The sequence below is a fragment of the Cervus canadensis genome, chromosome 8 (genome assembly GCF_019320065.1).
Source record: "Cervus canadensis isolate Bull #8, Minnesota chromosome 8, ASM1932006v1, whole genome shotgun sequence".
NCBI lineage: Eukaryota > Metazoa > Chordata > Mammalia > Artiodactyla > Cervidae > Cervus > Cervus canadensis.
The window spans coordinates 78,228,000-78,244,159 of NC_057393.1; the positions used below are offsets into that span (position 1 = coordinate 78,228,000).

General features: G+C 35.5%; 2 protein-coding genes across 8 annotated transcripts in view; one reads left to right on the forward strand and one right to left on the reverse strand.

The window, feature by feature from the left end:
* The window catches only part of FAM13C (family with sequence similarity 13 member C), a 138,208-nt gene extending 136,003 nt beyond the window's left edge, over positions 1 to 2,205 (forward strand). For all 7 annotated transcript variants that reach the window (XM_043476913.1, XM_043476915.1, XM_043476914.1 and 4 more), the window contains one exon: positions 593 to 2,205. In XM_043476913.1, the coding sequence (XP_043332848.1) occupies positions 593 to 716 (124 nt within the window). In that variant the 3' untranslated portion in view covers positions 717 to 2,205. The remainder of the gene's footprint in view (positions 1 to 592) is intronic.
* Positions 2,191 to 16,160, reverse strand: part of PHYHIPL (phytanoyl-CoA 2-hydroxylase interacting protein like) — a 115,843-nt gene continuing 101,873 nt past the window's right edge. Inside the window, exons 2-5 of the mRNA XM_043476918.1 lie at positions 13,641 to 13,837; positions 11,653 to 11,827; positions 8,302 to 8,419; positions 2,191 to 3,265 (exon numbers count right to left, since the gene is read on the reverse strand). Coding sequence (XP_043332853.1) covers positions 2,731 to 3,265; positions 8,302 to 8,419; positions 11,653 to 11,827; positions 13,641 to 13,837 — 1,025 coding nt within the window. The 3' untranslated portion in view covers positions 2,191 to 2,730. The remainder of the gene's footprint in view (positions 3,266 to 8,301; positions 8,420 to 11,652; positions 11,828 to 13,640; positions 13,838 to 16,160) is intronic.

Sequence of the window (16,160 nt, forward strand, 5' to 3'; positions counted from 1 at the left end):
TCAGATTCCTGAAAGGAACTTCTCTGTGACTCTTCTATACATTAACAGAGATAGGTACTATAATTACAAGAAAGTTTAGAAATAATTCATGTTTGTAAGGTAGCTACTGAGCTTTTTCCTCCTATTACCATAGATTTATGTTATTTCTGTTAACATAATGTTCATAATATTTTTAGGTTGATATTTTAAACAACTATCACTATAAGGGCTGAATATTCTGCACAGGCTTGGATGATGGGAGAAAGACTAGGTAAAAAAATACCTTGAGGGTTCTGGTTTTTATTTCCCGCAGACCTTTCCACTTCCCCAATGCTATATGTCTATGCACTGGACAATGTATTGGCAGAACACTTATAATATTTAACTTCTCAGAGCACTATTACATTGAAACCTAGTAACACATGGAAGAGGGAATGAATGAAGAGGAAAAAAGACTTGATGCAAAAATCAAGTGGAAGTTGCTGCCCTGTACTTTTCTCACAGAGTTAAAAAAGGATTTTTAGTGACTTGGTTCCTTAATGAACTAATGCATTATATATATATATATATATATATATATATATATATATATATTTTTTTTTTTTTTTTGCAGAAGTCCACAAAAGGAAGATCGGATACCAATGGCAGATGAGTACTATGAATACAAGCATATAAAAGCCAAACTGAGACTATTAGAGGTCCTCATCAGCAAGCAAGATGTGGCCAAAACTATTTGAGGTTCAGGAAATGTTTGTGATCACTTTCACCTGCAATAAGGCAAGTTTATTTTCCTCTGCCGTTCTTGCTAAGTAGTATGACAACTGAAAACTGAAGCACTTTAGTGGTAGTATTAGCTGTTGTTAAGAATGGATGGCAAGTGTAATTATAAATGCATAGAAGGGATTAAAATTGGAGAAAATACAGTAAGTAACATATAATTGGAAAATAAAATTCAGCCTTCTCCATGCCAAGGAGAAAATGCAGAGTCAGTATAATTACTTCAGAAAACATCTATTTTATCAAATCTAAGTAATACAAAGCGTCCACCTGTTAAATGGACCACTGGTTAGAGAAAGTCTACTTAATGTCCAAAGACTGCTTATACTGACATATGAAAAAGAGCATGATTTTTAAAAATCAATAAGAAGAACAAAAGAAACTCATTTTACGTAAAAAGGGATACAGTTAGTAAGAATGTAATTTATTTGAAACTTCTAATAGATTTTTAAGTGATAAAAAAATCTACTTCCTTGTCCCTTAAGACTGCTAGGCTTTCAGCACCCTAAAATATACTAGAATGTGTCACTGCTAATTTTTTATTTCTATATAAAAATAGCACATTATCTGTTCCTTAAAATTTTACATTTCTGATTACCAAAGTTCATTCTGATAGCATGTACTTTGTGAATTATCTTTGTTTATAACTGACAGATGTTTATATTAAAATAAAATACTGTATTAAAATTTGAAAATAGGTATTTTGGATAGATGTGTCTGTAGCATATAATCTAATGTGATCACAGTTATAATAGCTAATCTTTTTGTTTACTGTAAGATTATATAAACTATTTTTCCATTGGGAATATATGTTTTTCTTAATGTTCCAAGGTCTATATTTTGTAAAGTCAAAAATTTTTCCCATGAACTATATTGTTGTTCCTCATTCTGTATAAAATGAAAGGTTTAGAAAATGTTTGCTATAACACCTTGGAAAAGAAGCCGGAATATTTTATTTGCGTCATTAACTTCAGTGTATATTGTTTTGTTATTTTGTATTAAACCACGTTTATTATTTTGCTTTTGTAAAAATAAGTAAAAGGTCCACATTTTCTTTCTCATACCAGCCATGTTTGTAGTTCTCTTTTCTGTAATGTTTAAGCACAATGGTGAACAAATTCACATTTTCATGTAATTTGGATGGGATTAATATTGACTATTTCTGAAGCACATGGTTTCAGAGGCTTATTGTTTTCTTTATATTTACCTATATTTACCTGATATTTTATAAGCTTTATGAATCAGAATAATGTCCTTCACAAATTTAACTAAAGTTATGTACTTGTAACAGGACAGATACACAACTATTTGAGGTTTACAAACTACATCTTTGATAAGGGAAATGGTTTCGTGACATGTATACAATTGCTATTAAGATGTAACTCTATATATTCTATAAGATTGTAAATATTTTATACAACAATACAAATAAAATATTTTTCTATTATATTTATTATGTTGAAACACAGTAGTTGTTTCCTGTTAGCTAATATAAATAACATAAATAACACTGTCAAACAACAAGTTGGAAGTGCTGACAATTCTAGGCTTCAAGATTTAACTCATGCTGCAATTACACTTTTTCATGCGGTTTGGAGTTATCCCAATATTTGTTCAGTAGATTAAAATGAGAGCATATTTAAACACCATTTATAAGCCATTATTTTGTATTTTACTAAAGCAGTTTATATAATAGTTTGGTTATGTTTGGCATAAAGGAAAAATAAAAACATTGCAGCATCTAGGCAAGAGAGTGTCAGAAACAACTTAGGATAGTTCATCTCTCAAAGTCATGGGAAGGGTAGGGAACAGGAAAACACTACAACAGCTTGGAAATCTGAAAAGTGGTGGTTCGCTTTTGGTGACAGTGGCATGTGCATGCTTCAGTGGAAAACATCTGGGTGGTGAAAATGGACAACAGAGGGTTGGGGCTCCTACTGGAAGAAGGGGGACTAAGAATAAGAAAAGTGGGCATTAACGTCCAACACTAATATTACAGGTTTTGCAGCTGGGATCTTTCTTTGCATTTGCAGTAGATAAACTCATGAGCTGATGACCAGTGATTTCTGCCACGGTGCCTAGAGAAAGATCCACGGGGTCAGTGTAAATGACTTCTAAAATGACATCCTGGGCATGGTGGTAAACCAGCATCCCATCTTCTTCTCTGCAGGTCAGAAATTTATTATCCTGGGAATTTAGTTGAGGAAGGCGCTGCTTACAAAATTCATCTCCTGGTGATCCCACAGGAGCAATGACCAGAATCACATAATGATAAGCAGTGTACATACAGTAGAAGTCCCCAAAGTATAGGTTAGTATTGGGGTTAAAAAGTTTTTCTGCTGCAATCTCAAACCTGTATCTTCCATAAGGTGAATCCTGGGGTGGCTTCCCAGTATTGAATTCAGTGCTGCAGCTAAAGAAGATGCCTTCTAATTTTCCGCTGATAGGAGAGCCGTGGCTGCCACTGTTATCCTTGACAGAGGGCTGCATAGCATTCCCGTGATGTTCTCTGCAGGAGAAAGTAAACGGTCACTGCTAGGTACAGCGGTGGTAGAGCTACTAATGTATAGAGTCGAATGGTGTTAGACTACAAGTCAACTGTCTGCCATTAAGAGCCTGGGTGCTCATCCATCCTACCATCAGATCAAGGAGAATGCATCTTTTGACATTACTTACAAAAGGCTAAATTCCAGCCACGGCCCTAGGGTAAGAATGCTCTGCTACAAACCTTGGAGGTCTTTTAACATGATAAATTTCCTGACCAGGAAAACAAAAGTGGAATGAGAAATATTATGGTTGAAATCACATCCACTATAACCCTACTGGGTTTTAGAAGTGATCTGGGGGAGAGAAAACTGGACTGACAACGCGGGTTAAACATGCTGAATGTTTCCTCAAAGTCTGCCAGAATTTAGGTCTAAAAAGAGTGTTGTCCGTGAACATCAGTACAAAAGCATCTTGTTTTATTTTTTTGCATCAGTTTTTTTAACCCAGGCCCAGTTGACTACTCAGGTCATCTTGCTTGCATTTTGCTTAGAATAGAGCTGGTTGTCTTCCTTTACTACACTCAGCTCTTTTCTCTACACTTCTCACCTCCCACTGGGCTGGGCCTCTGTCATCCAGTTCTTCCTGCTCCTTGGTCCCTTCCATTCAGTTCTACCAACGAGAGAGACAGTAAGAGACATGGAAAGATAGCCCATGGTCTTAGACTAGAAGAATTAATATTACTAAAATGTCCATACTACCCAAAGCAGTCTACATTTAATTGGATCCCTATCAAATCAATGTGATCCCCATCAAATTACCCATGAAATTTTTCACAGAACTAGAACAAGTAATCCTAAAATTTATATGAAGCCATAAAAGATTCAGAATTGCTGTGGCAATCGTAAGGAAAAAGAACTAACCTAGAGGCATAACCCTCCTACACTTCAGACAATTCTGCAAAGCTCCAGTAAGCAAAATATTATAATAGCACGAAAAACAGACATGTTAGATCTATGGAACAGAACAGAGTCCAGGAAAAAACCCCGTACACCTCTAGTCAATTCATCTTTGATGGAGGCGGCAAGAGTGTACAATGGAGAAAAGAGTTTCTTCGGCCAAGTGGTGGTGGGAGAGCTGGACAGCTACATGTAAGAGAATGAAGTCAGAACACTCCCTCACACCATACACAAAAATAAAGGTGAAATGGCCTAAACACTTTAAATATAGAGAACACCATAAAACTCCTAGAACACAGGCAAAGCATTCTCTGACATAAATTGTACCAATGCTTTCTTATGTCAGTCTCCCAAGGCAATAGAAATAAAAGCAAAAAATAAACAAACGGGACTTAATCATAGTTAAAAGCTTTTGCACAGAAAACCAAAAACAAAATGAAAAAGAAGCCCACAGACTGGGAGAAAATAATTTGCAAACAATGTGACTGCCAAGGGGTTAATTTACAAAATAAACGGTGCATATAACTCAATAACAAAAAACAAACAACTCAATTAAAAAATGGCCTGAATACCTAAACAGACATTTCTCCAAAGAGGACATGGCCAATAGGCACATAAAAAGATGCTCAACATTGCTAGTTATCAGAGAAATGCAAATCAAAACTACAAAGAGTTACCACTCTCACACTGGTGAGAATGGCCATCATTAAAATGTCTACAAACAATAAATTCTGGAGATGATGTGGATAAAAGGGAACCCTCCCACACTGTTGGTGTGACTGTAAATTGGTGCAGCCACTGTGGAAAACAGTATGGAGGTTCCTTAAAAATCTAAAACTAGAGTTACCATATGACCCACCAATTCCATTCCTAGGCATATCCCTGGAAAAGATGAAAATTCAAAAAGATACATGCTCCCCAATGTTTACAGTAGCGCTATTCACAATAGTCCAGAGATAGAAGCAACCTAAATGTTCAGTTCAGTTCAGTTCAGTCGCTCAGTCGTGTCTGAAATGTACATTGGCAGATAAATACTACTCAGTCTTAAAAAAGAAAGAATGCCATTTGCAGCAACATCGATGGACCTAGAGATTACCATACTAAGTGAAGAATGTCTGAAAGAGAAAGACAAATACCATATGATATTACTGCTTCCTATGTGGCCTTCCCTGACACTGCAGGGGCTAACCTTATTATCATCCCTTGGCTATGATGAAAAGTCCTGGTTTCCACTGGGCTTCCTCTGACACCAGCCCAGTGGGAAGGCTGACAGGCATCTCATTGCCACTGGTGTGGGTTGTAAACACCGGCTCCCCATTAGCCTTCTCTGATGCCACTGCAACAAGGGGTGGAGGAGGAGGGAAGGGTGGTTCCTAACAGTTGGAAGATACAAGTCTAGGTTCCCTACCTGGCCGAGGCCGGTGGCATGGAAAAAAAGGTTTTTTTCTATGGTGTTTAGCTGGAGTAAAGGCAGTTATTGTCTAAAAACTTTGCCTTCATGGCTGTCCCTTTCCTGTTCATTTGGTTAAACACAGAAGACTTTTGGGGCAGATATTTTTTTGTCTGTGTCCACTGATGTTTGTGAGCTGAGGACTAGCACCTAGTCCAGAACGAGAGCTAAACAGAAAATCCATCACTGTGTTGTCCTTTGGGTCCCAAGGTCCCTAACTGGTTGACCTTTCCACCTTTCGGACTCTTATGTTTGCTTTATATATATAACACTCCTGGTTTTTAATTGTATGTAGTAGGAGGAACAGGGAGAAATAGGTCTACTCTATCTTGTCCTGAATCAAAACTGCTTACCCTGTTACATTCTCATGAACAAAACCCAATTATTAATATGACGTGTATTCTGCATAAATCTACAAGTGCAATTATATGAAGTAGGAACAGCAGAAAACAGATAAACAGGAACTTAGGCTAGGGGAAATGTCTTACTATCAGTGACTGACATCAACTCTGAGAATATACAATCTACCGCCAAACACTAATGGAAATCCTACACATGTCTACCCATATCAGTGAATCCCTGGAGAGAAACCTTTAAGATACAGAAAGGTGTTTTAAGGACAAGTAAGCCACCTAGGGAACTTGAAGGAGGAAGAGCAAAAGTGGTATTTTGATCTGGGGTAACATAAAGCAGTACTCATTTAGGAATTCATTTCTAGAGGTAGAGATCAAAACGAGTTCATTCCATGTGGATTGATGCAGAATTTATCTAGGGATTTTTCATAATTCATAATGATTTGGAAAGTGTGTCAGGTAAGTGAAAGGTTCCTTTCTAGTCAAGCACTGTGAATAACAGGATGACATTTTAAATGAATTCTGATAAAGTGTGCCCTGATTAGAATGCATTACATAAAAAGAAAATCAAGATCCACTGATGCTAATGTGGTTTTAGTTAATACAACTATTTAAAAAAGCAGTGTTGAAAAACTGTACTCATGCCTTGGAAAATATATTTTATGTGTACATACTGAAGTATATGTATATAAACTGTATCAACTTTAATGTACATGGATTTTATGACTATCATGGAAAGTCCAACAAAGGTAAATTTCCCTGTTAGTAAACATGCCTTTTATACTAGTATATTGGAATCAATCATACAATATATACAACAATTTTCTTTCCATTTTCCATGCTTTCTGTCTTTCTTTTTTCTTCTTGGAAGAACTTCTGAAAACAGATGGATCAAATTCTAGAGTATCTAAGGACCTGAAAACAGGCCAAAGGACAGAGAGAAGTCAGAGAAACAGTGACCTCCAGTGGCCACCTAAGATTGACGCTGGCAGCCTTCCAGGGCTAAGCCTAGTACCAAAGGTGTATTTATTCCATTGCTGTATTTATTACAAAAGAAAATAGCAACAGTGGATCTATTTTATTTCTGATTTTATGCTTAACAAATATAAAGAAATACCTTTCTTGTTAAGTCATATGTGGTTACTCCCATACAACAACTGACAAGTATAATAATTAGTATTCTCTCAGTTCATATTCTCTAAATTATGTGAATAGCATTTTCCATGAATTACATAGACTCAAGGGTAAATAATTTACCAGAAAGAGAATTATAGACTAAACTCTGTATTTATAGGCTATTCAAACATAAGGCAGGAATTGTTTTCATGATCAAAATATATGATATTGCAAAGTACTTATTTTGAAGAACATGCATGCCTAAATTCACCTCTCTCTTTCATTCCCTTTGCATTTTCCACAGCTTGGAGCTTATTTAGATTTGGAACCATCATCTTGACTTAAGAAAAACTAGAGAGTTGTGAAACAAAACAACAAAACTTCCTAAATTTTTTCAGATACAATCCCATCAAGAATTTAAAAAGTGAAAGCAAGGGCTTTTAAAATGACAAATTATAGGGATTACTGTGTAGAAGTTTTAGAACCTGTATAGCACCGTCAACTTAAAGGCTTCAGTCTCACTTAAAAACACACATCTGCCCATTTACTCTCATGAAATTCTCTTCTACAAATATGAAAGGGCTGTAAGTATTAAAACTACTTGTGACACGGAATTCTTTTGAATTCTGGGAAACTGTTTTCAGAGACAAACACAGGATAACTTAAAAATACTACTGATCACTAGAATTCAAAAGTAAATAAGGTTTCCCTCATGAATAATTAACACATTATAATAGCTGAGAGATTTCTATGTTGGCAGAAGCCTGACAATCCTGCCTAACTCACCATATCTCATGAAACAGTCACCCTTTTATTCTCTCATTTTCAGGAGAAAATTCAATAGTTGGTATGAGACAGAAGGTACTGAGTTACTGGGAATCGGAGGAGTCCGTGACATGCTCATCAACCTTAATCTTGGCGGTCTTCCACCCAAACAGATAGGAGTTGGTGTTACAAGTGATCATAGAAAGGAATCTAAGTGAGGTGGGAAAAAAAAATCCCATGATCTGATTTTTTTTTTTTTACTTAATTATTCTGGGAAATAAAAGTCAGTAGAATTAAATATTTTGAGAAGAAAACTAAAATTGCTATTTCACAGAAGCAGACTCAAGGGAAACCTGAGCCTAGAATTTGGAATGGCACTTAGTAAAGTAAATCGGTATGTATCTTGTTTGATTCTTACCGAATATAGTCAAAATATTCTTTGTGCTGGTTACGATAAAAAACAGAAAATTTGAGCATCCGCCCTGCAATCACTTCGGCCTTCTCCAACAGCTGTGTTAGATGAACTTTTGAATAGTCTGAAAATAACAAAAAAAGTTTGTTATTAAAAATACACCATCAAAAGTATTGGCTACATGCTTAATAACTTGTAGATCATTCAGATTCTCTTTTGGGAAACTCATCTCAGTGAATAAGAAACTGCACTTAAAAAGAAAACATTCACTGTCTTTGTGGCACATTTTTTTCTGCAAAAATATTTTTGTTATAGTTTATGGTTGTTTTTAAGAATATGCTTGCATTTTTTTCACTCACTGAAATTAAAGATCCTGAAACCAAAGTGTTAAATAAGGAACACTTATTTAAAGATTGAGTAATGTCAATCAGTACCACACTAGCCTTTCCTTCCATCAGCTGCTGAATCAAATAAAAGAAGCTTGTAACCTGAAAGGAATAGCAAATAGAATTTAAAGGAGTAATAATAATGGTCATCTAATTTACTCCCTAAATCTATGAGGCTGGGAAGACAGATATAATATAACCATTTTATTGATGCAGAGATTGAGGCTTGCCACAGCTTAATGATTTGCCAAATGTCCATAAAGCTAGTAACTTAAGAGACTAGGTCTTTGGCTACTAGTTGGTAGTTTTTGAGTACACAAGAGCTTGTGAAAATATAAAGCATCTCTCACAGTAAGCTGATGTCTTCACCAGCTTTTTGTTTTGAAAATTGAGGATTGTTGCCAAACTCCTGTTCTAGAATCTAAGCAAAAATTTTGGTCTGTAAAGATTTCAAGACTTTCCAAACGAAAGCAACCTAGTTGAACTACTCATGGCAGCATAGTTTGTTTACTCACTGCTTCACTGGCTCAATCAATATTTATTTAGATTAGGACATGTGATGTACAAGACATTGTGCAAAATTATATGAACGATCAATTGAAAAGATAAAATTCCTCTTCCTCTCAAAGAATTCAGTCTAAGGGAAGAGGTAATATATAGACAGCCATGACTTATTACGGGGTTTTATCTGTGTCACTGATTAAACTATATTGGTCAGTGGCATTCTGCTTTATTTCCAATACTTTGCACAGTGCATAGCATACAATATATGCTCAGTAAATTTTGAGTGAATTAGATGTCTAGGTTAAAAGACAATATATAAGATAGCTTTCTAAGATTTACAGAGTAAAGGTGATTGATAAAGCTTAGGTGAAACAGGCTCTGAATTATTTTAATAAACTGAAACAACAAGCTTTGAAAAAAAATTCTCCTTAGACTTTACTCATGGAAACAAAATGATTTATAGAAAAATATTGTGGCACATTTAAAATAAGCTGGCATTTTCCTTATTATTTACCCCTAAAACTTCCTTAGAATAATTAGGGGATATACTTGAATAAAAGAGCAACAGATTGATCACTCTAAAGGAAAGAAAGAAAACTAAAGGTCTTTCTTTATGTACATAGAAATAAAACATGTACTCATGTAGTCATATAGATTATAGAATGGAGTATCTAGACAGATGTTTCTGAACGGAAAATGCCAAAGGTCTTCCTTAAGCTAAAGAAGAAACATTATCTCACTTCTCCCTAATGTCAAATGGGGTTTAGGAGGTACATTATAGCTTCTTAAAAAATGAATACAACGATGCTGTTTGGTACATTTCTATGGAAAATAGCATGTATTAAAACAATGTCAAAAGATACTGTGTCTTTTACTGTGTCTACCTCCCTCCCTGGTAGGATGCAATAAGGGCAAATGGAAAGATGTGTAAAAAGAGTAAGCATGAGGTGGATTCCAAAGAGGAATTTTAATTCAGGAGAAAAGTTGAGGGGATATAGTAATTCTAATGTGACACATAAAATACAGGTAAAATGAGAATTCTTTACCCACTATTAATACAACGTTGAAATCTTTAGCAATTTAATTACTGACTACTGGACTATGATGTATACCATATTTCATCTATTCTAAAATATATTTTCCCCACATTTCAGCATCTCTGACATGAGTCTAATAAATGTGATAAGAAAATTTCACATTTTAATTGGCAGTTTAATTTTTTCTTAGAGATACATAAAGTGGTGGATCTTACAGTCTATGACATCTTAGGAAGAAATATAGTACCAGAGGGATACTGTTCGCTGTCATACACTGAGATCCTTAGCAACTTCCTCATAGAACAAACAAAAAAGGTTGAAGATAAAATCACAATAGTTAAGAATTAAAACTTCATCCATTGTACATATCCACATGGGAAATTTTATACTGAGTTTGAAATTAAGAAAAAAAAAAGAAGATATTGAGATAAAGCAGTAGCTAAGCACGTTCTGAGTCTGAAATAAACCTACTGTGAGGCTATGGGGAAAAAATAGCTGATTTATCTGAAGGATGCCTCAGCTGGGGAAGTTGCTAAGCAACCTGCAATAGGTGAGGCAAGTGTCTAAGACTTTTTCTACAAGCTCCTTTGTGTGGAAACAAACATTTAGCCTCTTTCTACAGTTTTATAGAGGAAACAATCACCTAGACAAAAAGGAAACAAAGCCATATTCTAAGAGACAGAAAGAATGGATGACAGATGTATTCAGATAGCTCTATGTCTTTGTGTCCCTTCACCATCTATTTAAGTGCTCAATAAATATTTGTTTCTTGGCTGAATGAATAAAACAAGTATATAAATGCATGATATGAATGGTTACGGTAACCTTTTCAGCCCAGTGGGCTATTAAAGTACAGTTCAAGATCAAGAGGGATGGGCTTTCTACATTAGACACCCCAATGCCAAATGGCTATGAGGTACTTTCATGAAGCAAAGACACACACACTCACACAACATGAGTTTAGAGAGATTGTCAGCATTCAAGTGAAAAATCCAATAACATTTTTGTTACATAAAGTCATTGCGATCTGCCTTCATTTCCTTAAATTAAGAGAATGATATTTCTGGCTTCCTTCTTTCAAGACTGTGAAAATAAGAAATGAAAAAAAGGAAGAAAAAAGATCTCTCTCCCTAAAATGAATCTCAAAATATGCTGAATATATTTTCATACTGCATCAGTTTTTATTTGTAAAGCCTTTACTTTGAAAAATCAAATTGTGCATGTAACACAGAAGTAATGTAATGCCATTATCCAGTTTCTGCTGAGAACCTCCTCTCTAATCAGTTTGTTCTATCACCCAGTGCTACTGGCAATGTAAAAATGACCAATAAATGTCACTTAATAATTACAAAAATATATTTTCTATAATTAGCTTTCCAGGAACTATTAAATAAGGTCCCCTCCCCAATATTTGTACCCAGTTCTCTTACCTGCTGTGCAGAATTCTATAATTTCACTCCATTCAGACACAACGTAATCACCATCAACTTGTTTTGAGGCAGTCTGCACTGCTACTGTATACTCAGTTCTTGGGCTCAAAAACCAGTGTCCACGGACAGTCATCGGCAAGGGAACGGCTTTTGCCACCAGTTTTGTTGGAACGTCCTAAGAAAAGAAAGGAGGAAGGGGGGACAGGTGGGTGGAAGAAGATGAATTAATGTAGCAGTGTAACTTGAGTCAATTGTAAACAATGTGGAAGAACTTACTAAATTCCTGGCTAGTGACAGAAGTTTCTTCTTTAAAGATATTTAGCAGTTATGATCTTCAAATCTCTTATTCTTCATATGTAAAATATAAGGCCCGATTTGATCAAGAAATATGCAAAGATCACACAGCTAGCTAATGGCATAAGTGTACACGGATTCATCTTCTTGATTTCTAGTATAATGTTCTTCTCTATGCATTCCTTATTATGCTCCTTAAAGTGCAATATTCTAATATTTTAAAATATTATATTTATTTAATATATTGTTGCTGTTGTTCAGTCAGAGAAGCCCATTATTAAATGTTTTATATGTGAAGGGACAGAATATTTTTAAATAAATGACTGCTTCACATACAAATGTGGTAACATTTGTTTTACTTGTATTCAAGTACAGAGCCTATAGGTCACAGAAAGTCTAGGTATTTTAAAACAATGATTAATAATAAGATAACTAAACCTGCTAGTTCGTATTCACTGTACTTCCAAAGATATGGTATTCTAAGTGTGCAATGAAGGAAGGGGGTCAAATCTTGACCCCTCACATTTAATGCTAAACATTTCAAAGCTATTTCAAAGAGGCCAAGTGTCACCAAAGAGAATATCCAACACTCCAAAGATTAAAATTGGGACATGGGAAAATACTGTTTTATCAATCTTGTTCTATCACATTTATCTGTACGTATAAGCCTCACTCACCATTAGTATGTATAGTTGTACTATACACATAGAGTAAAATGCATAAGTTTTAGACAAGAATTCTTCCAAAAAATTTATCAAGTTAAAATTTAGTTATAAAGTATTAAAATAAGATCAGTTTTCATATCAGTGAAAACACTGAAAACATAAAGAATTTTTAAGTCAGAGAACTATTTATCCTCTCTAGAGCTACTTTTGGAGAGAGAGATGTATTAGTTAAGATAGTGATAAGCAGACAGCTAAGAGCATAAATATCAGAGAATTGTTACAAGTCTAAAACACTTAAATGCTACTTTTATTCTCAAACCATAAAATAAAATTGACTACACAAAGCAGTTTTCAGGCCTTAAGTATTTTGAAAAATATTCTAAAGTTTATAAGCTGCCACTGACATTGTCCTTTTGGCAGTTATTTATAGGGAAAAATGTGTGCTTCAGTGGAAAACTATGAACCATCTACAGCACACTCTGCTGGTTATCTTTTTCTGATTTTGCAGAATATATTCTACAATTCTGTAATTTGTAGACATGTGATACCAATTCCGTTATTCTTGTCTAAACACATGCCAGCGAATTTTGTCCACTGGAAGTATTCCCTCTGCTATTACCCTTGTTCTTCCCCAACACCACACGGGTTTTGCCTCCACTGTACATTTATTTCAATATCCTGATCCTTAAAATGTCTTTTCTGGACCATCCTTTGAATTGGTTCTATTAATAAACTTCATCAGTTACCTCATTAGTGTGTTAAAGAAAATCTTTAACACATGTTCATTTTTTTATGTCTGTAAGAGAGTTAAGATTTCACCTTTTCTGGGAAAAAATATGTATTTTACCCATATATGTGTCATTTCCTTATAAAATTTCTTGGAAAGATACAGATTTTAAGTGACATATAATTTTCATTTTCAATGTCAAGTATAAGTAATCAGTGCAACATTATTCCTTCTTTCAAAATGGCATCATAATTAGAAAGTTTTAAGATACAAATGACTATAAGGATGTGTTAGCATTTTACCTTGTGTTTAAATTTATTGGAGTTCTTGTTCTCTTTCTTATTGAGGTCAATGAAATAGTGTGTAATACGGTCCTTTGATTTTGAATCCATTTCCCATGAAATCTTGAATGAGTCACAGGTAATATTGCTTATTTTGATGTTATGTGGTACAGGAAGTTCTTCCATCTCTGCTATGCCACTGTCTTGTGATTTGTTCCCTGCAAGAAAACAATGCACAGATAGTTTCTGACTAGTGAAACTTTCCTAGTTTGCAAGGCCGTTAACTACCTGTTTGTGAACTCATCTAATTACTAAATTTGAGATTTCATTTTGTTCATGAAGTAATGTGAGTGTTAATGACAGTAACACTATCTTTACATAATCACATTACCAACAAAAAGCAGAAATGAATTAGTTCTTACCACCTCTACATTTTCAGTCTTCTTTCCCAGTTTCTGCTTTCACAGAAATAAAAGCAAGAATGCTGTTGATCCACCTCTCTAACCTATGAAAGATTAGCCTTATATGGTAGATTCTGTCTGAAAACCCCCAAGGGACCATTTTTCTTACATGACCAATCGATTCTGCTCTAAAGTAATCTTAGGTGTTTTTAAGCTAAATGAAATCAGAAACGTTGATAATGATATGAAAGAGTCCAGTCAAATAAAGGAAAATTTTCTTTTAAAAAATCTGTGAGTTGTCAGTGACAGTCTATAAAAATTGTTCCTTTTGGAAATTTATATGTAGAAATAGCATGTAATGTTTATATTTACAAATAATATAAAAGACCATTTTTAAAACAGTTACTGTGAAAGGATTACTCTAGGAATCTTTTTTACCTGTTGTAGCCATGCTGATTGATAACATTAAAATCTTGAAGAATTCATCTGACATCTGGTTACTTTACAGACTATGTCCTACATTTTCAGTTAGAGAAAATTCTATTGCTTTGGCCAATATTATAGAGCAGAATATGAGGGATGACAGGACAAAAAGAGAAAATATAGAGTTGACAAGTTTGTTTCATATGCAAGAAAGACATATTGAATGAAATTTTATTTCACTTCTCCTTCCTGTGTTCCTTTTCCCCCAAGACAATGTAAAATTCAATGTCCCAGAAAAGAAAAAATATATATAATTGTTATTCACACTATAAAAGTCATAGATCACAAATCAGCTACCTAACTTTTCTTTAACATAATAGCAAATCTTGATCAACAAAAACTGAAAGGAACAACAGTGAATGTCACTTTGTAACAACACCTTCCACTTTCAGATTAGTTTGTGTTCTTTACCCTCACAAGAGCTTCCCAGCTGGCTCAGTGGTAAAGAATCCACCTGCCAATGCAGGAGATGCAGGTTCAAATCCTGGGTCAGGAAGATCCCTTGGAGTAGGAAATGGCAACCCACTCCTATATTCTTTCCTGGGAAATGGCATGGACAGAGAAGCCTGGCAGGCTACAGTCCACGAGGTCGCAAAGAGTCAAACTTGGCAGAGCACGCACGCACGCACAGCACAACCCCACACACCCTCTCAGTTATTGTTGTAAGGCTTTTGATAATTTGCAGTCTTATTAAATCATTCATCCATTTGTCTCACCCCAAGCTGTGTTGTGGCCAGAGCAACCTGATGACAATCAATGACTAATCTCAAAGTAACTAAAGTTCTTTATTATCATTCTTGAACAATACTTTGAAAAATCCTTCTTTCTTCTCTCATGTACTCCCTCACACCCTAGTTTCCCCAGATACCCATTTGATAAAACTCCCAGAAAAATCGCTCCTTCACCCTGTTTTTGCTCCCCCACCCCCCCCACACAGCCTCATAGCATCCCCAAATTGCTTCCTGCTAAAAGCCTTTCAGAAGTCAAGTGAAGGGAAGAAACGAAGTGGAATCTCTTTAATGGCCTTGGGAAAGGGAAAGGCAGTAAATATGCAAATAGTAATTTTTGTTCTATTTAGAAAAGCTGACATTTTCTGATTGCAGTTATCTTCAAAATATAAGCAACATTAAATGAAAACCTGTCTGGACTAACAGCAGAAATTTCTGCAGAAATCACATGTATTATAAGGAGGAACCAAGATGGCTGAGGAGTAGGACTTGGAGCTTATTTCCTTCCATAGATAACATCAAAAACACAAACAAATGGAACGATTTGCACAGAACATCTATTGAACACTGACAAAAGACCTCAGCTTTCAAAAAGGGCAAGAAAAGCTCAACATAACGAAGTAGGACAAAAGAATAAAGAAACAAAAAACGAGAGAGAAAGGCACTGGATGGGACCCGTGTCCCGGGGAGGGAGCTGTGAAGGAGGAAAGGTTCCCGCATCCTGGGAAGTCTTCTCACCAGTGGGGACTGGGGTGGCAGAGGGAATCAGCAGGGACAGAGGGAGAACACCAGTGTGTGGAGGGCAAGAGAGTTACCTGCACAGACAGGTGGCACTGCCACCCCGTGCCCCCCATCCTGAGGTGCTCATCCACTGGTATGGGCAGCAGCTGGGTGCTGAAGCTCAAGCTTCAGGTCAGACCCAGGGAGAG